At 30.6% G+C, this 26,231-nt stretch overlaps 1 protein-coding gene across 1 annotated transcript in view; it reads right to left on the bottom strand.

Annotated features, from left to right (window-relative positions):
- Positions 1 to 679: 679 nt before the first annotated feature.
- LOC114332933 (putative fatty acyl-CoA reductase CG8306) overlaps positions 680 to 26,231 on the bottom strand; it is an 88,778-nt gene continuing 63,226 nt past the window's right edge. The window contains exons 3-8 of the mRNA XM_050642496.1: positions 24,396 to 24,668; positions 23,933 to 24,131; positions 18,437 to 18,619; positions 4,320 to 4,569; positions 1,334 to 1,591; positions 680 to 941 (exon numbers count right to left, since the gene is read on the bottom strand). Coding sequence (XP_050498453.1) covers positions 803 to 941; positions 1,334 to 1,591; positions 4,320 to 4,569; positions 18,437 to 18,619; positions 23,933 to 24,131; positions 24,396 to 24,668 — 1,302 coding nt within the window. The 3' untranslated portion in view covers positions 680 to 802. The remainder of the gene's footprint in view (positions 942 to 1,333; positions 1,592 to 4,319; positions 4,570 to 18,436; positions 18,620 to 23,932; positions 24,132 to 24,395; positions 24,669 to 26,231) is intronic.

The following is a 26,231-nucleotide window of genomic DNA, read 5'->3' as shown; positions in this document are numbered from 1 at the left end:
ACATAACCTAACTTTTCCTGTTAAGTTGACGTAAACTGGAAAGTATACTGAATTAAGAATAGACATGCACTGTATAGCTATCTCTGTCGTTCAGAGCCACCTATGGTGACAATAATTTTGGATCACACGTTAGCTTAACGGTGTCTAGTCGGACAAACTTTGATGTACGGGAAACTGGAACAGGGGAAGTTTTAATTGTGGAACAGGTTACAGGTTTCGAACGTCAGACTACGAAAACGTCCCATGTATTTTGTCGGACAGAACTTCCAATTGATTTGTTGCCCTTTCATTAAACTCTCATGTAAAAATCAGACTGCTATTTACCACCTATATAAAAATCCCATCATTTGATATTGTTCTACGTGTCGGACTTTTTAAAATGCCCAATATATTTGTCGAACAAACATTTTTTCATATATTATATAAAGTTTGCTATTGAATAAACATAAAAACAGCCTGCTAGTTTTCAGAATCATAAACTTGTCAGGATTTAGGATTCCATTCCACAATTAAAACTCCTCCTTTTCCACTCTTCCTATACATCAAAGTTTGTCCGACTAGATACCGTTAAGCTATTAACAAATTTTCAGCTTGCTATTAATCAACTTTTTTTGGTATGCGGAATCCATGCTTATTTTTTTGGGTATAATAATTTGATTTATTCAATACACAGCAACGATTAAATTTTAGGTATATCTTTATTAAATTTTATTAAAAACCACAATTAATCCAGATCTTGTTATAATACGAGACATTTTTTTGGTTAAAAATACTGTGAAACAATAAATTCTAAAAAACTAAACTACAACATTTGAAACAAAATGTGGAGAAGAGGCACGATGAAAATTGAAGCAGACATTGTCATTCCTGTAATGCTGGCGAAGATGTACCACAAAAGTGAAAATATCATAAGGTGCCATAAGATGTGGATAACCAACAATCTGAAAAAAATATTCGTTAGTAATACAGTGATTATTATAAGTTTATTGATTATTATGATTTTAATAAATTGTAAGATACTGAGTTGTTATAGATTAACATTTGAGTTTTTCAAGTGACAAATAAAAGTATTCCATAACCAGGATATGCTAAATAGTAACCGATCATTGATGGCTAGTAGAAACGTTTTGGAACCTCAAATTTCTATTCCTTAATGCGGGATATTCCTATAATCGGTATTCTAATAAGCGGGTTCGACTGCAGATGTTATTGAGTTAAAGTTGTATAAAGTGTTGTTACATTGTTGCTGTTCAAATAAAATAATTTTTATAAGAAGTGTAACAATATCTACAGGTTCGAAAATAATGTTTTTAGGTAAGAAAAATATACTTACACTTTATCTTTTGATCTCGCAGCGTCCAAGGTTTTCCTAGGGTCCTTGTTCAAATAAACCCTAGCTCCTAGTGTTAAATCGACAAAATATTCTGGCCAGCAGAGTCCTTGCAAATCAACATTGAATTCTTGCTGATCACTTTTTGTTAACCAATTTTGTAATTCAACGGTTTTCACAGCTGGGAATGTCCATTCAGTAAATATGAATTTAGATAGCATGCCTAATGAATTATTGACGTTTCTGTGTAACTTCATTAAACTAAAAATAGAAAAAAAAATATATAAATAAAAAAGAGTGACCACTTTGCTACGTCTTATACGAGAATATTTTTAATGGCCCTTTAATTACCTTTTAGTTTGTACATTTAAGAGGATGGGTACGTATTTTCGGCTGCAATGCTTTTCAAATGGAGATTCATTTTTTTCGAATCCTGAGAAAACTAATAAGTATTTTTGAAAAATTTAAACGCAGAATGAAAGATTACGTTATTAGTGAGGGCCGAAAGTCCCTGAGAACTTCTATAATGTTTATTTTAATAAGTTACAGGGGTGAAAAACTAATAGAAAATGTAGTGTGATTTTTAATTTCAAATATCTCATTCGAAAGAAACTTCTTATATATTCTAAGGGACTTTCGGCCCTCGATAATAATTTAGTCATTCATTTTGTGTTTAAATTTTTTAAAAATATTTATTAGTTTTTTCAGGATTCGAAAAAAATGGACACCATATCCGTGGTGATATTTTCCAAATCAAACATTCGCTATCTTTGTCATACAACGCACTCAGTCGAATATAATGTTATGACAAGACTCAAGACAGTGACAAGTAGAGATGTGTCCGACCCGCTATTTTGATATAGCAGTTGATTCTGCTACTGCTTTTTAACGCTTTTACGTTGATAATAAAATAAATCAAAGAGTTGTTTATTAAATAGTATTGATAGTGTATTTGAAAAATAATAATTGATTTAAGGCGTACAATTAATAAAAAGTTATTTATTGTTTATATATTATTTATGGAAAATCAAAGTATTTCAATAGCTACTTAAGCTTTTGCTTAGCTAAGCCTATGTCAAAAGTTAAGGAGAAGCTTAAGCCGGGTGTCGTATTTCCATCATTTCCTTAACTAAACTGATGTTCAACAGTAAAGTTAATTGGTTTGGTACCTCTGAATACGTCAAAATGCCAAAACTAACTGTTCTGAGGTAAAAACCACTACTGTTGACGTTTAATTTTATATTGTCATCTGTATCAATGTCAATTACTTAATTTTGTGTACATGGTCAATGTGTCAATTGATTTTGCATAAGCAATAGATCCGTCTTTGTAATTTTGTTTATTGGATATATTCCTTAAAATCTCAAATTCGAATGTAAGTTTATTTTTGTAAAATAAATATACCTACCAAGCATTGTATAAATAAATAATTTCCATGTGCCTACACCTTCCAAAAGTAGTAAGAATTTTAATGATCGTTATTACGATTAATAAATTAATAGATTTATAGATTATTATTTAATAATCTAATAATAACGTTATTACTCAAAAGTTGGCTTTCAAAATAACTCTCTAATTAATAATTTATAGAAATAACCTCAAAAAACAGAAAACAATTTTTAAGCAAAGGCTTAAACCAACTCCCGCGCGAGCTTAAAATTATTTGGTTTAAGCCTAGGCTTAAGCCTCAAATTGAAGTGGAAATACAGCCATCTAAGCTTAAGCAAAGGCTTAAAGTAAGCTTTTGCTTAAGTGAGATTGGAAATACCGGCCCTATGAGTTTAAAGCAAAGCATTTGCTTTGCTCCGTAGTATTTGCTACTATTTACCAGATACATAGAAGAATGTACTACGCTTTTGAAGTATGTGCTTGTTTAGTAGTATATATTTTGCTTCAGTTTAAGTGAAGTTGGTGGATGAACGTCTTCGGCGTAGGTATTTTTTTGTTACAATATGGCAGCATTTATGAATGTGTGTCATAGAAAAATTTACAAACTGAGAAGAAGATTCTTAATTTTTGAGGTCATTCTTTTGTCAAATAAAATTTAATAATTGTGAAGAAGAATAACAAATAACAATTGTTCATTTTTATCTTCGCGTAACTAGTTTATCGCTTCGGAATCTGAGTCACTCGTTTTTACTCATGTACAATTCTAATAATTAAATAATCCAACAAATAGTTTATTCCTTTAAATGAGAATAAAATTTAATACGAAAATTCTTGGTTTACCGATAGATTCTATAGATCATATTTTCACTATAAATTTAAAATTAATTTGAAAAATACAAAAGTAATTAATTTGATTTATGTAAAAAAGTACTTACTTCAATTGAGCTAACCGTCTATTTCTTCGCTTTTCAGTAACACATTTATTGTAACAACGTCCCATATTTTAATTTACGCAAATAAAGAAATAAATAAAGTCTTTATAAATTAATTGAGTAATACTACATTTATACAAGGCAGCCCTTCACATGTTCAAACCTTATCTAAGCTTTCCATGGTAACAGTATATTATTAAAATAACTTTACAACTTTTTTTCTTTTTCGACTATTTTTGTATAGTATATAAATAATGGTAACCACTGAATACATAATTAGTGAAAAAATAATCCTATCATTTATACAAGTAAAGGTTATCCAAGAACATTCAAAAACTGAACGAAACCGAAATATCCATCTCTACCTTTCTAATGACAATGTCACTGTCAACCTAATGTTTACATCTGCAGTTTCCATACCAGTGAGAATTTTACTACACGTATTTTGCCGTGTTAAGACAGAAAAGTACGGATAGCCGTAAAATATTTGCGAATTATGTACCCATGCCCTTAAACACTAAAAGGTTTTTATGATACTTTTAGTAAAAATAGAACGATGAAAAATAAAGGTGTGTGATTTACGGCTAGCAGATGAGAATATTAAAGGAAATAGAGGTTGTATACATTTTTTAAAGTCTAGTGATAAATATGGATCTAAATGTACTTACATAGGACGACCGCCCGTTAATCTTGTCACAGTATCTAATAAAATGGCAGGGAAGAAATGAACGAAAAACGCAGAAACTTTGTACCATGTAATTGTAGGTAAAAACTTCAAATGTGGATACCAAACTGCAGATTTAAGAGGGTATTTGTGGAGATACTCCGTGATTTTGTTTTCTACGGACGACCAACGGAAGGGTTCCCGTGTACTGGATGTTGCATGGTAGACTTCCACCTTTGATGTTTTGGTATGACCTACAAAAAACGTAAATTTTGCAGATTATATTGCATTGTTTAAATGTGAAGGGATTGTTTGTTATATATGCAAGATATAGGTAACCTGGGGCCTGATTCTAATTCATTTCGACAGTCGCAATTTCATTTCGACACCGCCATGACAGCCGGAGAGTATAGCGATTCTTGGGGATATTAACCTTATCATGTTGAGACTGCTCAGAATTTGGGTTGGCGCTTCGGTTTCTTGGATTTTGTTGATAGTCTGGGAAAATTATCGAAAAAATACCATTTTTGGGAAAAATTATTTACCAGCTATTTTATTGCTAAAATCGAATCTTAAGATTGCATATATTAGTAATATGGGGTATGACAAGTCCGCAGAAAGTGTGTTATTTTATTTATAAACAAATTAGCACTCCTAAATCTTCTTTTTTTTTTTCAATTAGTGGTCTGTAACTCCTATAATTTTTCCTTTGAGCCAAAAACACTCAAATAAAAATTCACCGTAATTTAGTTCTGCACAAAGTTATTTTTTTTCCGATTTCCTTCAACAAAAATTTTACTCAGAAAATCCGAGTTTTCCCAAAAAATCTGCCATTTTCAATTAAAATTTTAGGGAAGTACCTAATTATTTATCAATAATTAAATAATTGAAGACATGAAAGATTTATTATAGTAGATTATACAGAGGGGCTAAATTATGGAATAAATTCATTTCTTTAAAACGGACGATTTTGGAGCAAAATCCCGAAAGAGGTCGATTTTTATTTTTAAATTACAATTTTTTGGCATATATTTCATACTAGTGACGTCATCCATCTGAGCGTGATGACGTAATCGATAATTTTGTTAATGGGAATAGGGGTCGTGTGGTAGGTCATTTGAAAGGGCGTTTAATTCTCTATTCAGTAATATAAACATTAATATCATTAGGTATTTATACAGGGTTGCCAAAAAAAATTTTGAATTAAATTAATTGGCGCAAAAAGAAGAATGTATGTAATTTATTTAACTCAAAATACATTGTACTGCTGTCAGAAAATAGAAAAAAAGGTTTATTTCACAAATAAACATTTCTTTTCGCTTAAATTAAATCACAAACAGCCTCCCTCCTACCTATTGGCAGTTTGAACTTTTAATTTAAGCTAAAAGCAATGTTTATTTGCAAAATAAACATTTTTTTCTATTTTCTGACAGCAATAGAATGTATTTTGAGTTAAATAAATTACATGCATTCTTCTTCTTGCGTCAATTAATTTAATTCAAAAATTTTTTGGCCTCCCTGTATAAATAATGATATTAATGTTTATAATACTGAATAGAGCATTGAACGCCTTTGTAAATGAGCTACAACACGAACCCATATTCCTATTTAAAAAAATAATTACGTCATCACGCTCGGATGGATGACGTCACTAGTTTGAAATATATGCCAAGAAATTTAATTTAAAAATAAAAATCGACCTGTTTCGGGATTTTTCTCTAAAATCGTCCATTTTAGAGAAAATGAATTTATTCCATAATTTAGCCCCTCTCTGTATATCAGGAGACCGGCGACAATCTAACCAATAGTTTAGCAATAATTAAAATGTTAATTAAAAAATTTCGGTCGAAATAATAACCAGAAAGATTATGATACACCAGAATAACTATGATTTTCATATAAAAAAGCACTATACCTATTCAACGTACCTTACAGGATTGAAATTGGACCATTTGAGCGGTCTCAGGAATGTTATAAAGAAACAATTTTTTGGCTTATAAACAAATAGAACCCCTCAGAAAATATTAGATTAAATTAAATTAAGTTAACGCTGTTGAAAAGAGCACGGCTTCTGTGTCCTTTTCGAAGAAAAACAAATTGAATTGCGAGGAGTGATTCCAGGTATAACCGGTCAAATTTGACCGGCATTTGCGACAGAGTTATAAACAACAGGATTTTAATCTTTGAACCATTAGATACCTTTTAATTCCGGTCCTCTTTGTACATACAAATTTTCATATCTTCAAGACACTCATAACAAAAAAGATTTATGTCACTGTCACCAAATTATTTAATTATTGATAAATAATTACTTCCCTCAAATTTTAGTTGAAAATTAAAGATTTTGTTTGGAAAACCCGAATTTTCCGAAGAAAATTTCCGTCGAAGGAAATTGGAATAAATTATCAATGTGCAGAATTAAATTACTGTCAATTTTTATGTGAGTGTTTTGGTTTAAAGTTAAAATTTTCGGAGTTATAGAGCAATAATAAAAAAAAAGATTTCGGAGTGCTAATTTGTTTATAAACAAAATAGCACACTTTCTGTGGACTTTGCACAGCTATATTACTAATATAGGAAATCTTAAGATTTGATTTCAGCATGTCCAGCAATAAAATAGCTGGTAATTAATTTTCCTTGTTTTTTACTAATTTTCCCAGATTATTACCTCACATCTTTCATTGAGTTGATGATTCATGTTGTGGACATTCTCAATTATTATATTTCTAATTTAATACTATTCTATCTAATTCCTCAAAACAAGCAAATTTCAATTAAACCCAGCTATATTATAATACCTTTTGATTTAGTTTTCCTTGCAAGAAATAAACAAAACACATCTATACTAAACCTAACCTCGCTTTTGGCCATTCATTCATCTCCGTGTCAAATAATTTCGACAGTCGCCATATTGAAAGCGACTTGTTTTTGGTCGAAATTTGATTTAGAATCAGGGCCCTGGTATTCGTGGAAATTAAGTATTAAGTTAATCTGACCTGTGTGGACATATTCCCATTTAATGATTTTTCAAGCATTGTTACTAATTTAACAGCCCTAGGGCCACACAGGCGATAATTTACGGGGCCGTAAGAGCAGTAAGCGCTGTAAAATGAAGCGGCAGTAGCCGCCGTAAAAAGCATGGCCAGATGGGGATGTAAATTACGGCGTGTGTCGCAAGATGTACCGGGTGTCCCAATAAGAATGGCTCTCGGCCATAACTCAGGAACCGCTTATACTACAGCTTTGGGAAAAAAATGTTATAACAAAAGTTGCCTCGGGAAAAGCCTGGAAATTATTTTCATAATTGTAAGTCCACCGCTAGAGGGCGTAACTAAATACCAAAAATTTAAAAATCAAAATTTTACAAAATTTGCCTAATAAAAGGGCACTGGAAATACGGTCATCGTATTCTTCATAAAATTCTGCGCATATTTGATTCCACAAGTTTAAGTCTGCCTTTGCAAATAAGAGGTGGGGGTAAGTGGGAACCTTGGTATGAAAAAATGCCTGTAAGTCCGATTCTGCTAAATAGATTTTTGCAAACTTGGTCTTGTTGAAAACAGATCTTTTTCGTCCATGTAAAAGTTATAATTTCGAAACAGCCTAATAAGTAATATACCAGCTAGGAGGCGCTATTTTATTTTTTTCAGAAATCTAGTTTTCTTTGAAAAATATTCAATACAAATATGCATTTTTAATACTGTATTACAAAATTAGACCAAATTGGCAACAGGATAGCGAAAACCGCATGTCGATGATACCTTTTTTCTATCTGGATATATCTTAAGAAACGTATTATATTAGAAACATAACTGATACTGTCACCGGTAAACGAAGTTCAGGAAATCATAGTGGAGGCAAGTAGCGTGCTGTGGAAAAAAATAGAGCGTAGCATTTGCGGAATGCCGACAGAAGTGAATATTTCCTATAGATTCGATTATATTCGGTTCGATTCAATTCGATTTCATTCGATTAGATATAATTTTATTTAAGAATATACCAATTATGCCTATAATTTAATTTATAATATACCCAATTTAATACACCATATATACAGGGTGTCTGCGTAACTTGGAACCATATGGGAAACCTTTTTAATATAAATTTTACGAAAAAAAGTCATTCTTTATAAAGTGCTCTGCATATTCTAAAACCTAAGATGCAATCATCAGATGTCAAATTTTGTCAACAGTATACGAGGTATGTCAAAAAATATGAATTTCGCTCAAGAGCAAACTACCTTTATATTTCAAAATATCAAAAAATTTTATTATGAAAAGTTATTTGTAATTAAAAACCATACTCAAATTTGAAATAACAGCCTTCTACTTGAAAAAAAAAAAATTCTGAAATTTTCCTAAATTACCGATTCCGAACATCATTTTCATTTATTAGACATGTAATAACTCTTTTATTAATAATTTTAGGAAAAAAAGTTATTCTTCATAAAAATCTGTGCATAGTCTAAACCTCAAGATGCAACCATCAGTTATCCAAGTTTGTTAATTTTATACGAGGTGTGTCAAATAATTGAATTTAGAAATAATTATTTGACACACCTCGTATAAAATTAACAAACTTGGATAACTGATGGTTGCATCTTGAGGTTTAGACCATGCACAGATTTTTATGAAGAATAACTTTTTTTCCTAAAATTATTAATAAAAGAGTTATTACATGTCTAATAAATAAAAATGGTGTTCGGAATCGGTAATTTAGGAAAATTTCAGAATTTTTTTTTCAAGTAGAAGGCTGTGATTGCATATTTGAATATGGTTTTTAATTACAAATAACTTTTCATAATAAAATTGTTTGATATTTTGAAATATAAAGGTAGTTTGCTCTTGAGCGAAATTTATATTTTTTGACATACCTCGTATACTGTTGACAAAATTTGATATCTGATGATTGCATCTTAGGTTTTAGACTATGCAGAGCACTTTATAAAGAATAACTTTTAGTCGTAAAATTGATATTAAAAAAGTTTCCCATATGGTTCCAAGTTACGCAGACATGTAATACATGTATATATGTACTAGTGATTTTACCCGTTAATTTTAGGATTAACAAACTTTAAAAAAAAATTTATTTCAAATTTGATATCTATTGAATTTAATTATTATTATATAAAATAAATAAAATGTTTAAAAATACAATTTGAGGATATGTAGGTTAAAAGAAATAATGTATTAACAACTTTAAAAAGGTCACTTTTGTATAAGGGCCTCCCCTTTAACGGGAGTACCTATCTAATAATAAATGAACTCTTCCATGCATTATTTACGATTCAAATTTAAACGAAGTATTTACTATACTTCATCAGTAATTAAATTGTTCGTCAAATTGAAAAAAATATTGGTCACTTTATTAAGAATAATAGTTTAAAGCTTTATGTAAATTTATATTTATTAATCCTAAAATTAACGGGTAAAATCACTAGTATATATTATGTATTAAATTGGGTATCTATTATATATATCTATTAAGTTATACGTATAAGATATATATTAAATAAAATTAAATCTAATCGAAAGCAATCGAATTGAATCGAGCCGAATATAATCGAATCTATAAGAAGTATTCACTTTTGTCGGCACTCTGCAAGTGCTACGCTCTATTTTTTTCCACAGCACACTACTTGCTTCCACTTTGATTTCCATAACTTCGTTTACCGGTGACAGCATCAGTTATGTTTAAAATTTACACGTTTCTTAAAATATCTCGAGATGCAAAAAAGGTATCGACATGACGATGATCTGATTTCCAGTGCCCTTTTATAAGGCAAATTTTGTAAAATTTTTGATATTCAGTTACGCCCTCTAGCGGTGGACTTACAATTATGAAACGGTTCCTGAGATATGACCGAGAGCCATTCTTATTGGGACACCCGGTACATCCAGTGTTTTGGTCGTTGTTGTGGCTAGATGAGCTACAAAATTTTACCCAGGTCCAGGTCCATTCGTTTGCGGCACACGCCGAAGATGGACCCATTTTCGCGCTTATTTTTACGGCTCTACGGCGCCGTAAATTATCGCGTGTCTGGCCTTAGGCTTAGCATACGTTAGTTAATAGAACTCTGTGGGTAAAACTGAATTACAAGTATACTGCGCCACGTGTTGGTTAGACAAACATTAATTAACACTTATTATTCCTATACAAAAAACACTAACAGTAAAAAATGTCCGTGATAAATATAGTTCATTAAATATCAAAACTATAAAAATAAAAGAGAAAAAAAAACACTACAGCAAATAATGTTAACGTGGTCTTCCTGATTTATATAGAAATAGTGAACCAAGGAAACGTAAATTAGAATACTTATTTTTACAGAAAATACTTGGTTCTTGTATATGCGGTGAATAATTTTAATGCACCAGCAAGCAAAAAATTCATAATGTATAGTTTAAATATGAGATTATAGCAAATTGTAAATTACTGTTTAGTAGCCGTTGAATAATTTGCAATTTAAGTAATGTTTTGACATGTGCATTTCCCATGTATTTTTATGGTATCGAGAAAATTTTTAATAGCGTAATTTGGATGTAATAATTGAAAATTAAAGTTGCACGTTTACATTCCGTTGAATATGTTAAATTTACATAATTTAAGTTCTCTATCAAAACCTATATATTGCATGATTTAGTGTTTTTAAACAGGCTAATATTAAAAAAAAATGAAAAGGGAAAAGAATGCATTTTGAGAATATTTTTTAAATAGAAGCCCACTCTGAAGGTAAACACGATTTTCTGGTCGACTTCTAACCCTACGCTGAACTTAATCTCGATAGTTTTTGATGATATTAGAAGATTAAATGAAAGCAATTTTTATAGAGTTAAACCCAATGGAGGCAAAGAAAAGAGAGATTAGCTAATATACGACGCAAGTGTTAAAGCTGTTTATTGTTACCCATGCAAATTATTTTCAATTGAAAAAAATATTTTAACTGATTTTGGATGTACGGACTGGAAACATTTCACAATTTCACATCACATTCAAATCTCACGAAGAAAGTAAATTTCATCTGAACTCTATGGTTACATTAATAACAAGATCATCATTAATTGGAGTTATAGACGCTGGCTTGAAAGAGCAAGTGAAACGCGAAGCTGACTATTGGGTAAAGGTCATAAGAAGAGTTATTGCAACCATTAAATTACTTGCTTCTCAAGGACTAGCTTTCCGTGGATTCAATGATGATTTAACGAGTCGTCATAGAAGCAATTATAGACCTGGATCCCGCATAAGAAAGAAAAGTTGATTAATAGCAAGCTAAAAATTTGTTAATAGCTTAACGGTGTCTAGTCGGACAAACTTTGATGCACGGGAACACTGAAACAGGGGAAGTTTTAATTGTGGAGCATGACAAACGTGTCGTCCTGACAAGTTTATGATTGTGAAAAATAGCAAGTTGTTTTTAAGTTTATTCAATAACCAACGTTATATAATATATGAAAAAATGTTTCTCCGACAAAAATGTTGGGCATTTTAACGAGTCCGACACGTAGAACATGTCACGTCACAGGAATTATGTTGGTGATAAATAGGAGTCTGATTTTTGCATGAGAGTTTAATGAAAGGTTAAAAAATCAATTGGAAGTTCTGTCCGACAAAATTAATGGGAAGTTTTCGTAGTCCGACATTCTAAACATGTAAGATATAGACAAAAATGCTGGTGATAAATAGCTTTCCGACAAAAACGAAATTTAATTAAGTAAATTATTCCTTACAAAGAATGACTGTTGTCGGAAAAAATGAAGGGGTAGATTTCGTAGTCGGACAATTTAAAAAAATAATTTTTGTAATTTTAATAATGGGTGATTATTCTATGTCAAAAGTACCTACAATCAATTACAATCGATATCTTTCGATTTATCTCAACATCATTTAGTTACCTTAATGCAATACATTCTAAGTAGTAGATTAGGCAAAGTATGGGCCACTCTGTGCATCGAGGTGTAACGCCAATATTATGCCATCTTTGTCTGTCACATGCGCGGGATCGCTTGGTTAAAAGAGATAGATATACCACCGACAGACTGTTTGCTCTGTATTCCCTGTCTACCCTTAATAATATGTCTGTGAATACATTGCCATTTAAGAATGTCACTTTTGACAATAATTCATAATAAATTGCAATCGTAACTTCAAATTTAAACTAATCGATTTATTTTGGCAGCTAATTCTTTCTAGCCATGTGACATATTACATTATATATTTCATTTGTAGAAATTTGAGAAAAATTACGATATACAATTTTAATAAATAATTTATTTAGGTACCCTTCTTCAATGAAGCCCTTTTTAACTCAAAAAGCATTATAGCACGAAGAATGATATCCAATAGAATTTTGTAAATACGAACTTTGTAAAATGTTCGACAATCACTCAAAAATGTTCCGTTGAATTGTTTCACTTTTTCATTTGATGGCTTAAAATTTAAACAGTTCACACTCAAAAATAAACACAAAAACACTCCATAGTTAATATATATTTTAATTTCCAACACACGAGGCAAACAGAAAGTCAGAGACCATGTGCTTTCAAATAATAATTTGTACGGAGTACAAAATGTCAGACAGACAAATAATGCAGCCTTCTACATATAGTATTTTTACTACAAAAGCGATATTACGTAGGTCAAAATTTTTGACGTAAGAGAACTGTCAAAACATTAGAATGTGACTTTTCATTATTGCCATGTTTATAACAAAAATCGTGAAAAATGTGAAGAGTGTAAAAATTCGGTGCTTATAAGCATAGGCGTAAGTATGTGTATAGTATTTTTACTACAAAAGCGATATTACGTAGGTCAAAATTTTTGACGTAAGAGAACTGTCAAAACATTAGAATGTGACTTTTCATTATTGCCATGTTTATAATAAATAACCAAATCTTGACCCTGTAAAACGACGTTGAAAAATGTGAAGAGTGTAAAAATTCGGTGTTTATAAGCATAGGCGTAAGTATGTGTATAGTATTTTTACTACAAAAGCGATATTACGTAGGTCAAAATTTTTGACGTAAGAGAACTGTCAAAACATTAGAATGTGACTTTTCATTATTGCCATGTTTATAATAAACATGGCAATAATGAAATTATTGCAATAATGAAATTATTGCCATGTTTATAATAAACATGGCAATAATGAAAAGTCACATTCTAATGTTTTGACAGTTCTCTTACGTCAAAAATTTTGACCTACGTAATATCGCTTTTGTAGTAAAAATACTATACACATACTTACGCCTATGCTTATAAACACCGAATTTTTACACTCTTCACATTTTTCAACGTCGTTTTACAGGGTCAAGATTTGGTTATGGAAAAAAATGTATACAACGTTTTTTGTAGGAAATTTTCCATACTTTCTGATGCGCCTAATAAGAAAACCGTAAGTCGTTGCTTTAATATGTTCTATAACATTTTTTTATTATCATTTTGAGAATATCTAGAACAAATTCCACCCAAAAAATAATTTTTTTGCAATATATACATGCATTGATACTTACCTCACTGTTTTTGGAGTGTGCATGTATGTATATACATGTGCAAGTATGTCAATATAAATAATAATATCCAACTAAAATAGCTTTATCAATATGCGACTAAGTCATTCTGAAAAAATGATTTTTTATTTATTTCCTTGGATTTTCCCAAACTTTTTGTCCGACATATAACTTTTTGCGTTACAAAATATAATTTGTACATAAAAAAATCAAAATTAGCTTGCTATTTATCACCAACATTTTTGTCTATATCTTATATGTTTAGAACGTCGGACTACGAAAACTTCCCATTAATTTTGTCGGACAGAACTTTCAATTGATTTTTTAACCTTTCATTAAACTCTCATGCAAAAATCAGACTGCTATTTATCACCAATATAATTCCTGTGATGTGACATGTTCTACGTGTCGGACTCGTTAAAATGCCCAACATTTTTGTCGGACAAACATTTTTTCATATATTATATAACGTTGGCTATTGAATAAACTTAAAAACAACTTGCTATTTTTCACAATCATAAACTTGTCAGGACGACACGTTTATCATGCTCCACAATTAAAACTTCCCTGTTCCAGTGTTCCCGTGCATCAAAGTTTGTCCGACTAGACACCGTTAAGCTATTAACAAATTTTCAGCTTGCTATTAATAAACTTTTTTTTCTTACGCGGGATCCAGGTCTATTACTTAAGTTGTCTTGTATACTTGACTAAATTTGACAACTTCTTAGCTGAGCATTTACAGCGGTATGCGAATACAGGAAAACGTTCAGTTAGCGATCTGTCTCACCAAATTTGAAATGAATTCCTGGAAGTGATAAAAACAAAACTTGTAGAAACTTTTATACAGGAAATTACAGAAGCCAAATACTTCTCTATAATTGTAGACTCTACTCCAGACATCAGCTATCAAGACCAGCTTACTTTTATCCTCAGGTATGTAAAGAACAATACGGTAGTTGAGAGATTCTTTGGTTTTATTCAGTTGGAGAGACACACCGCAGAGTATTTAACAGATGTAGTTATAAACAAATTAGAAAAGTTAGGCTTAGATATTGAAAATTGTCGAGGACAGACCTATGATAATGTCGCAAATATGTCGGGTCGTTACACAGGGCTTCAAGCAAGAATACGAGCATTATCGTCAACCGCTATTTATGTCCCATGTGCGAATCATTCTTTATCTAACAGTGAATTTTGCATGTGAATCCAACTTGGAAGCAACTGGGTATTTCAGCACTGTTCAAAGTATCTACACGATTTTTTTTTGGCTTCTCCTCACAGGTGGAATTTACTGAATGAAAGTAGCAGCAAATGTTGTGTAAAAAGATTAATTGAAACTAGACAGTCCGCCCGATTTGACGCTGTAAATGCATTACTTAAAAACTATGGATCCATCAAACATATTTTTTCCAATTAAGCAATAATAGAGATGAAAAATCAGCAGTAAGAAATGAAGCCAAGGCACTGCACAATAAAATGTATACCTTTGAGACAGCTCTATTGACATTGATTTGGGCAAGAACGAGTGAATGCAACACGCAAAATGTTAGAAACTGTGGACTTAACGTGTTAATTGGAGTAAAATTAATGGCATCTCTTTTGAGCTTTGTTGGAGACGTAAGAAATAAGTTTAGCGGAATTGAACAGGAAGCGAAAACTTTCTTTCGCGAAGGCGAGGATATCTCAAACATCTACTATACAACTGACCTTCAAAGAATAAAGAAAAGAAAAACATTTTTCGATGAAGCAGGTGAAAGTCAAACAATTTTAAAGGGGCAAGAGAGATTCAAAATTGAAGTGTTTAATTTTATATGCGACAGTACATCTTTTAAAGAGAATTGAATGGTACAAGGATGTAACATCAGCTTTTAAATGTTTTTTTACTCTAGATAAAAAAGAAGTCAAGACGTTAATTAATACTTTATGCCAGAAATATAAAAAACGATGTTGATGAAACCAAAGAGAACTTGCATAATGAAATTACCCGTTTTGTAACGGTATGCCAAAATTTGAATGAACATACAGTTTATGAAAAATTTGATGTCATCCAGGATGTAAAGGCAACTTTTCCTAATATTTTAACTTTACTGCAAAATTTGACGATATAAATTTCTAATGCGTCAGGCGAGCGGTCTTTTTCGGCTTTAAAAAGAATAAAAACATATTTAAGGTCAAATTTGGGTGAATAAAACTAGACGCATTATCACTATTGTATATTAGACCAGTAAGGATCTGTTTTTAGGTGGATGTGAGAGGTGGCATTCAGATTTTTGCGGATAAACTTAGGTGATAACTTCGTTAATAATAATTCATTTATGCTCCTTCTCAAATATGCCCGGAAGATTAATAAAAAAAATAAAATATTAAAAAATTTCAAAAAATTTCGTTTTTTTCTACTTTTTTTGCTTATAACTTAAAAACTATTCATTTTAGAACAAAGTCCTATAGGAATAAAACAAAGATAATTAAATTTTCTATCAGATGCGATTGGTTAAAAATGTCTTAATTTATCACCCTTGCTTCAAAATAGCAATAAATATATAATAAGGGGGCAAAACAAGCCTGTCATTATTCAATGATTTTCCATCACTTAGGTTACACTTGGAACCTTCCTAATTCGCTTAGAAAATTTTTGTAATGTGCTAAAACCGTACACCAAATTTCATTAAAATTGACTTACTAGATTTTGCATAATAATTTTGCAATCTAAACTTTTTTTTAAAAAATTAAAAATTTTTAAATTCTTGCACAACAAAAACTAGAACATACAAAGATTTGTCAATTTTTTTACATATAAAGAAGTATCCACCTATCTAATGCACTTTACAGAATTGAAATCGGATTATTTAAGCAGCCTCAGCAATGTTTTAAAGTTATAAACAATTTTTTGGCTTATAAACAAATTAGTGCTGTGGCCAGGAGGGGGTGCTACGGGCTCCTTTATTTAGATGGACTTACCCAAGTTTTTTTATGTATTTTGACCCGTAGAACACGAATTTTTTGGGTAACAGTTGATCCGGATGTCGATAAGATTGTTATAAACAAAGAACTTGAGGAATTACATAAAATCGATTTTTCGCAAATTAAAACATTTTTTTATATTTCTTGGGTAATTCTAAGCAAAAAATGTTCTTACACGTTTTTTCGTAGGATGCATAGTTTTCGAGATAAACGCGGTGGAACTTTCAAAAAATCGAGAAATTGCAATTTTTGAACGCGAATAACGTTTGATTACAAAATAAAATAGCAATTCTGCTGACAACATTTGAAAGTTTAAGTCAAATTATACCGGTTTTAATTATTTGCATTGCTAAAAATTAATTTTTTTATTATTAAACAAAGCTATTTGTTTATAAGCCAAAAAATTGTTTATAAATTTAAAACATTGCTGGGGCCCCTTAAATAATCCGATTTTAATTCTGTAAAGTGTATTAGATAGGTAGAGCACCTCTTTATATGTAAAAAAATTAGCCAACTTCTAAATGGTCTACTTTTTGTTCAGAAAGATTTTACAAAATTTGAACTTTTTTAAAAACATTTAGATTGCAAATTTATTATGCAAAATTTATTAGGTCGATTTTAATGAAATTTGGTACACGATTTAAGTATGTTACAAAGAATTTCCTAAGCGAATTACTAAGGTTCTAAGTGCCACCAAAGTGGTTAAAAAATATTGTATAACAACAGACTTATTTTGCCCCCTTACTTTGTATTTATTGCTATATTGCAGAAAAGGTAATACCTTAAGACATTTTTTACCAGTCGTATATCATACAAAATTCAATTATCTTTATTTTATTTCTGTATGACTTTGTTCCAAAACGAATCGTTTGAAAGTTATAAGCAAAGAAAGCAGAAAAAAATCGATGTTTTTCGAAATTTTTAAATATTTTAATTTTTTTATTAATGTTCGGGGCATATTTGAGAAGGAGCATAAGTCAATTATTATTACTGAAGGTGTCACCTAACTTTATCTGCAAAAATCCGAATGCCACCTCTCACATCCAAAAATAGACATTTTTTCGCAGATCCTTACTGGTCTATATAGAGAATGAAGAACTGGAGAAACTGAATTGTGATAATATTATATGGCAGTTTGCGAATGCCAAGTCAAGAAAAAAAAATGATCTAATTTTTGTCTTTAGGTATTTTTTAAAATGTTTTTTTGTTTGTCATGTGTTGTTTTGTGGAACCTTCTGTTTTTTATTTATGTTTTTAAATGAATTTTTTGGATTATTTTTTACGTTTGCTATTCTTCTTGCTTGTTTAAAAAAAATTATTTTATGGATTATGGATTATGGCAACAAACCTTTATAGTTAGTGCATGTGTTTTCTTGTTAAAAAACTGACAACGAATAGCAATGAAGGAAGTCTCTAAACCTCCAGCGCTCAGGGCCCGAAATTAGGTTAAACCGGCACTGCTATCTCGGGTATAACAAATGGATAACGGACCTTTAATTTGACCTTGTCAAATGCTTTCTTGAGGTCCACGAAACATACATTACATATGCCGGTTTGTTGTATTTTAACGATTTCTCTTGAACTTGCCTCTTTGTGAAGTAATTCTCCAAAAAGATTTTGATTTAGTCAAAATACAAATTAAAAGTATACTCACCAGCATGAGCGCCTGCAACAATAAGACTGTTAACTACTATATCGACAGGAATGTAATCATACACTAAATTTGTTGCAACTGGCAACCTTCTGATGACTCCTTTTGCGGCACCCATTAAGAAACCTTGTGGTCCATTTTTGCTTATTGTCCATCCAGGAACAGGTTCCTTCCAACATCCAATTACTGTAAAACAATAAATTAAGTAAAAGTAAAAGATGATTGAGATTTGACTTCAGAATGGGGCTTCCACTTGGTGCTTATGCGCATTTCATAAATCTCGGCGTAGCACCTCCATAGAAGCACTGAACTGGAAACGAATCTCTCATCTTTCGGAGTCACTGAAGGTGGATATGAGCTATTACCTCCGATTTCGTTGAACCTCTATTGATTTGCATATAAAAATTGGTGAGTGGTTAGAGGATATCTCAAGGAACAAAGGTGACATGGTGCCAACTTGCGCTTTTACCCTGGGGATGGATGCCACCCCTTCTCGGAGGTGAAAATTATTTTATTAAAAATAACCCCATAATTCGATAGAGGGACAAATTTCAAGCAAAGTTTGTTATATAAGTTATTAAAATAAATCAAAACTTTTTGAGTTATTAAAGATCAAAGATTTTAATTTTTCTTGAGAAAAATGCATGTTTTTAACCAATTTTTCATCAATAACTCAAAAAGTGTAAGTTTTTACAAAAAAGTTATTATTATCAAAATTGAAGCTAATAAAAAATGAAATAAACCCCTTACTAGAAAAACCTTTTAGTGTTAACTAAAAGTGAGTTATAGGTAATTGAATGTATATTTTTTTCGGCGAGTAAAAAACTCTAAGTATTCAAGCTGAAATAACCCGAAATTGATGCATTTTATAACAAACTTATTAAACATTTGTCAAAGTTCTTAAAAATATCTATCAAATGAGCCCCCGAACATGTTGATAGCGTTAAAATTTATGCTCCAAAATTATTTCAAAATTTATCTTTTAAAAATTTTTCCAAAAAATGTTTTTGTTTTTTTTTTAATAACTCCGTTCGTGTTTACGATTTGTAAACAGTTAATTAATAATTAATTAATAAAAAGTTAATTCCAAGTGCTATTTAAGCACGTTAAACCTAATCTTCTAAACCCCTTACTTTTTTAAAAAATAAAAGGTTAAATGACCCTGCTTGCATGGTTCTCACCGTTCTCAACGTTTCTATCTCGGTTATTTTTTACCCTATAGAAATAGTAAAACAGGTAAAATATTTGGCACAAAAAAAAACTAAAATTTGGTTATATATAATTTTTTACGTATATTAAGTATTTTTGGAGTTATTATCAAAAGAATATGAGAATTACAATAGGTTTGTTCTAACATCAGTTTCAAACGGTTTGAAACCATCAGCGAATAGTGGACCAGCGCGAGTAGAGAGGATAGCACTGGTGACTGTATTATGTTTTTTTACTGACCAACTGTTTGCTGACGGTTTCTGATTAGTTTGACTGTTTGCTAGAACAAACCTAATAATTTTAAAAATTAGGATTTTTTTAAATTATAATGTTTTTTCAAAAATATTCATTCTAAACCGGTCAAAATTATCGAAAACATTACTTATGCTAATATAAAGAAGTTCTTGTAAGGATTGCTATAAATTTTAATTTTTGTGGAAATGGCGTATGTTTTATTTTTCACTTTTTCCTAAAAAATTCGAAACGGTTCTTTTATTTTTATTATAACTTGCTTAATTTTGACGCTATTACCTTGTTCTGAAGCTCATTTGATAGGTATTCCAACAAAGTACTTTGACAAATGTTTAGCAGGAATATTTTATACATTGTATCGTTTTCCCGTTATTTAAGCTTGAATACTTAGATTTTAGTACTTGTCGAAAAAAATTCACATTCAATTGCCAATAACTCACTTTGAACTAACATTAGTTTAGTTCTTTATGTGAGGAATGTATTCAATTTTTTATTATCTTCAATTTTAGTAATAATAACTTTTTTGTAAAAGCTTAGAGTTTTTAATTTATACGTGAAAAGCAGATTTAAACCATGCATTTTTTTACGAAAAAATAAAATCTTTGGTCTTTAATAACTCAAAAAGTGTTGATTTATTTTAATAACTTTATATAACAATTTTTGCTTATAATTTGTCCCTCTATGGACTTATGGTATTATTTTTTATAAAATAATTCTCACCCCCGAGAAGGGGTGGCATCCACCCCCAGGGTAAAAGCGCAAGTTGGCATCATGTCACCTTTGTTTCTTGAGGTATCCTCTAATTACTCACCAATTTTCATGAAAATCGATGGAGGTTCAACTAAATCGGAGGTGAAAACCTTCAGTGACTGCACTAGTATAATTATTAAAATAATTACAAAAAGGTACGACTAGCACCATCTATGAACCATAAGTCAAAAAACTCGGAAACTAAAAATTCGGATTATTATCCTCTGCGCTTTTAAGATGTAAATATCAAGCAGAACAGAGTGATGAATTAATCGACAAGGGAATCTACAGGGTGAGTCACCACTAACGGGACGGAAGATTACAGCAAAATGGTAAAAGATTTGTAAACATTTTTAAATTAATAGGTTGTAAATTGATAAAAGCTACATTTCAAAATTATTTTAAAATATACAGGGTGTCCCAGTAAATGGCGACGTATCAAAGTTATATTTTTTCCTATGGAACACCCTGTATTTTATTGCATTTTTGAAGTTATACTTCTTTAGGCGCGATTGAGAGTAAAATTTCATAATACTGCGCGCATGCGCACACAGACAGTATGGCGTTTAGTTGCTGAATCTTTCAAGTTATGTATAAATATATCAGTGCAAGAAAAGGTGTGAAAAGAACATATTAGTGCTTTTAGTAAATATATTTATTATAATTTTTGTGTCTTTGGATTTGTCTTCCTCAGGAGTAGGATGAGTATTATTAAAACATTTTATTGTATATTTATTATACTTCACCTTGCCTGTTTGTTACCGTGAATTGTCATTAGGTACGTCCGAACCGATACAGACACAGTCCTCGTAGCGTATTTGGTATAGCATTCGGCCAGAGATCGAGAGGTCTTCAGTTCGAGTCCGGAGCAATCCTATACTTTTTTTTTATTTTTTTGAAAATTAGTTTTTTGTTTAAAAAAAATTAAAACAAACTGTTTAAAGTATATTTATTTTTAAGAAATCATATAATAGAAGTATAACTTCTTAGGTGCGTACAAAGTACACACACATTCTTTTTTAATTGTCCGTAAGAAATAAGGTATAGTTTCATAAGTTTTCCATACACCTATGTACAGAGTGTTTTGAGTTATGTTGACATTTCTTAAAATTTAAAGTTTTAAAAGAAGGCTTATTCTCAAGTTATTTAAGAAATTATAAAAAAATTACTTTTACATTTAAACAGTTGGATACTGGTTGGATGTATTTCATTATTGATTATTACGCATTTATTTACAGACTGTTCAAAATTTACAGTTTCATTATTGGATTATTCAATATGTCATATTATGCTTATTTTAAATGTATATTAATGTATATTAATAAATAATTATACTAAACATATTTACCTCATTCGAATGGTGTATGGATGTCCTATACCTAGGTCTCATAGTTTTTGCGTAATTTGCAATTATTTAAATTCTTAATCTGTAAATAGATTTTAAAACAAAAGATGTAGGTAGTTAATTAATGTCATTGTATGACATTGTCATTTTATGGCAGTACGGTCTGGTAATTATCAAAAATATAGACATCCGTGTATAATATTCAAATTTAATTGTTCCTAAAAATGAACAATCACGCTATCTACGAAAGCCACCCAGGTCACCAGGATTGACAAAGATGGATTTTTTAAATGGGGTTATATTAAAAATATTGTAAATGCTTCACTTGCTACTACTCCAGATGATATGAATTTAGGAATTTCGAACGCTTTTGCGTCTATAATGCCACCTATGTTAAATAATGTAAGCAAATCATTTGAAGATAAAATCGCTTGTTGTATTGCACAAGAAAGCAAACATTTTGAACATCTATTACATAACTGATAATTTTTTACTTATAGTAAGTTGCTGTTCATCTTGTATTATTTATGTATTTGTTTTAATAAAATTCTTTGTTTCGGTATGTATTTAATTTATTTTCAATAACGAAAAAATTTATTTTACAAATCAGCAACTAAAAGTATACATTTTTATTTACAACTACACTCGTTTATATCAACTATGCCAAGATGATGGGTTTAAAAATCGAGAGTGACTCTAAAATAAATATTTTTAAAATCGATTTACCCTTTAAGAAAATTGTAAATTACGCAAAAACTATGACTCCTAGTTATAGAACATCCATATACCATTCGAAAGAGGAACCTGTGTTTAGTATAATTTATTATTATACGCCATACGGTGTTCTATTTAAAATAAGCATCATATATGTTACACATTGAATAATCCAATAATGAAACTGTAAATTTTGAACACCCTGCAAATAAATGGATAATAATCAATCATGGAATACATTAACTATAAGATAATTACCAGACCGTACTGTCATAAAATGACGATGCGATACAATGACATTAATTAACTACATCTTTTGTTTTAAAATCGATATACGGATTAAGAATTTAAATAATTGTAAATTATGCAAAAACTATGAGACCTAGGTATAGGACATCCATATACCATTCGAAAGAGTTAAATTTGTTTAGTATAATTATTTACTAATATACATGGTACTCTATTTAAAATAAGCATCATATGACACATTGAATAATCCAATAATGGAACTGTAAATTTTGAACACCCTGTAAATAAATGTGTAATAATCAATCATGGAATACATTCAACCAATATCCAACTATCTAGATGTAAAAGTAATTTTTTTATAATTTCTTAAATAACTTGAGAATAAGCCTTTTTTTAAAACTCTACATTTTAAGAAAAGTCAACATAACTCAGAACACTCTGTGCATAGGTATAGGGAAGCCTTATGAAATTATACCTTATTTTTTGCGGACAATTAAAAAATGCAATAAAATACACGGTGTTCCATAAGAAAAAATATAGCTTTGATACGTCGCCATTTATTGGGACGTATATTTCAATATGATTTTAAAATGTAGCCTTTGATCAAGTTACAAACCATTAATTTAAGTTTTTTTTAATTCTTTTACCATTTCGCTGTAATCTTCCGTTAGTGGTGACTCACCCTGTATAATTGTATTCACGACTTGTCGTTCACAGTGAAAACAATCTTTAGAGAGCTAGTTCCTTTATACCCACAAACGTGAATAAAAATAAATTAAAGAACGTTATCACGGTGAACGACAAGTCGTTAATGCAATTATAGATTCCCTTGCCAAATAATTCATCACTATGTTCTGCCTTATCGCAGAATCTTAAAAAGCGCAGAAGATAATAATCCGAATTTTTAGTTTCCGACTTGTTTGACTTATAATAAGTAAGTGTTTAAAGGCATAAAGACCCAAAAATTTAAAGGTACCTACTCATACTTGGTCGAACAATGGTACAAGGAAACAAACTTTCACATTTTTGAATTTCATGTTCAGCCATATGTTTTGTAATTGTGTATGTATTTGGGTGGTCTCCTAAGAGTGCAGGTGTTTCTTTCAGTAACTCCTCTTTACTGAGTTTTTTAACGGTAGCTATTAATTCATCGGCATCTCTAGGTAGTGGATAAATAATCTACGAAAATAAACAAAACGATAATTTTGTTAATCTGTTAGTAAAGTTAAAGTAATGTTCAATATTACAATTAGACTGCGACAGACATACAGAACTACACGACAGACTACAAAACATACAAAAAACCACCAATTACTCATTAAAGCAATCCTATTCTGACTTATTTAAACATATTTAAATAGAAAATAAGGTTATCTTAAAATAACCACAAGACTAGTACCTATAATATCGTCTTTGGACATTATTTGGTCCCGTTTCACTTACCTCATCAGCATGAAGTTTGTATGAATTGACGTAAGCACTGCTTACATGGACGAAAACTGCTAAGTTTCTACATGCTTTGGCCAACTCAGTAACTCTTCGTGTTCCCAGTAGGTTAATATTTACTGTAGTATCAAGGGTATCTCCAAAATCTAAAGTTGCTGCTGAGTGGAAAATTACGTTTATTTTCTCAGTTAACAGTTGCCAATCTGAGTCTGAAATTCCTAATTTATCTTCACCAACATCACCAGCGATTGCTTTGACTTTAGCAAATACCTAAATAACAAATAAAAAAAAAATTTATAAATGACAATAATTCTGTTGTAAAACGAAAACTAGAGACGTCTTATATTTCAATTCATTCAGAGAGTGTCATAAACACCCTAACCAGTTTCAAGCTCCTAAGCTATGGGAGCGTTCAAGTATTACGTAACGCAATTTTTGAAGATTTTTGACCCCCCCCCCCCCACCTGCGTTACGTAATACTTGAACGGTCCCTATCATCAGAACGGTCCCTCTAACGGGACGGAAGATTACAGCGAGATGGTAAAAGATTTGAAAAAATTTTTAAATTAGTAGTTTGTAAGTTGATAAAATCTACATTTTAAAATTATTTTGAAATATACATGGTGTCCCAATAAATGGCGGCGTATCAAAGTTATATTTGTTCTTATGGAACACCCTGTATTTTATTGCATTTTTTAATTGTACGCAAAAAATAAGGTATAGTTTCATAAGGCTTCCCTACACCTATGCACAGAGTGTTCTGAGTTATGATGACTTTTCTTAAAATGTAAAGTTTTAAAAGAAAGCTTATTCTCAAGTTATTTAAGAAATTATGAAAAAAATACTTTTACATCTAAATAGTTGGATATTGCTTGAATATATTTCATGATTAATTATTACACAATTATTTACAGGGTGTTCAACATTTACAGTTTCATTATTGGATTATTCAATGTGTCATATGATGCTTATTTTAAATGGAACACCACTAATATTAATACACCATTATACTAAACGGAGTCACCTCTTTCGAATGGTGTATGGATATCCTATACCTAGGTCTAATAGTTTTTGCGCAATTTACAGTTATTTAAATTTTTAATCTGTAAATCGAGTTTAAAACAAAAGATGTATGACACATAGGCGTAACCAGGATGATCCTAAGAGGGGAGGTTACAACTACTGGAAGGTCTCTGAGGGGTATAGTGTTAAGCGTATAGAGCTCAAAGTCCATCCCAATGAGGGGGAGGGGTTATAACCCCCCCTGTAAATAAATGTAAATTTTGAACACCCTGTAAATAAATGTGTAATAATTAATCATGAAATACATTCAACCAATATCCAAATATTTAGATGTAAAAGTAATTTTTTTATAATTTCTTAAATAACTTGAGAATAAGTCTTCTTTTAAAACTTTACATTTTAAGAAAAGTCAACGTAACTCGGAACACTATGTACATAGCTATAGGGAAGCCTTATGAAACTATATCTTATTTTTTGCGGACAATAAAAAAATGCAATAAAATATAGGGTGTTCCATAAGAAACAATATAACTTTGATACCCTGTATATTTCATTTATTGGGACACCCTGTATATTTCAAAATAATTTTAAAATGTAGATTTATCAACTTAAAAACTACTAATTTAAATTTTTTTTCAAATATTTTACCATTTCGCTGTAATCTTCCGTCCCGTTAGTGGTGATTCACCCAGTATATGACTTTCTCCTGAAGAAACTAAAACAAACCCAATTGCTAGTACCGAATTACAACAAAATAACACGATACGGGTGCCGTGGCGGCATCTGCTTGCAATAATCGAAAGTTTTACT

Source organism: Diabrotica virgifera, chromosome 2, assembly GCF_917563875.1.
Source record: "Diabrotica virgifera virgifera chromosome 2, PGI_DIABVI_V3a".
Classification (NCBI taxonomy): domain Eukaryota; kingdom Metazoa; phylum Arthropoda; class Insecta; order Coleoptera; family Chrysomelidae; genus Diabrotica; species Diabrotica virgifera.
Note: the sequence above shows the minus strand (reverse complement) of the source record. Positions and strands in the feature narration are given on the sequence as shown.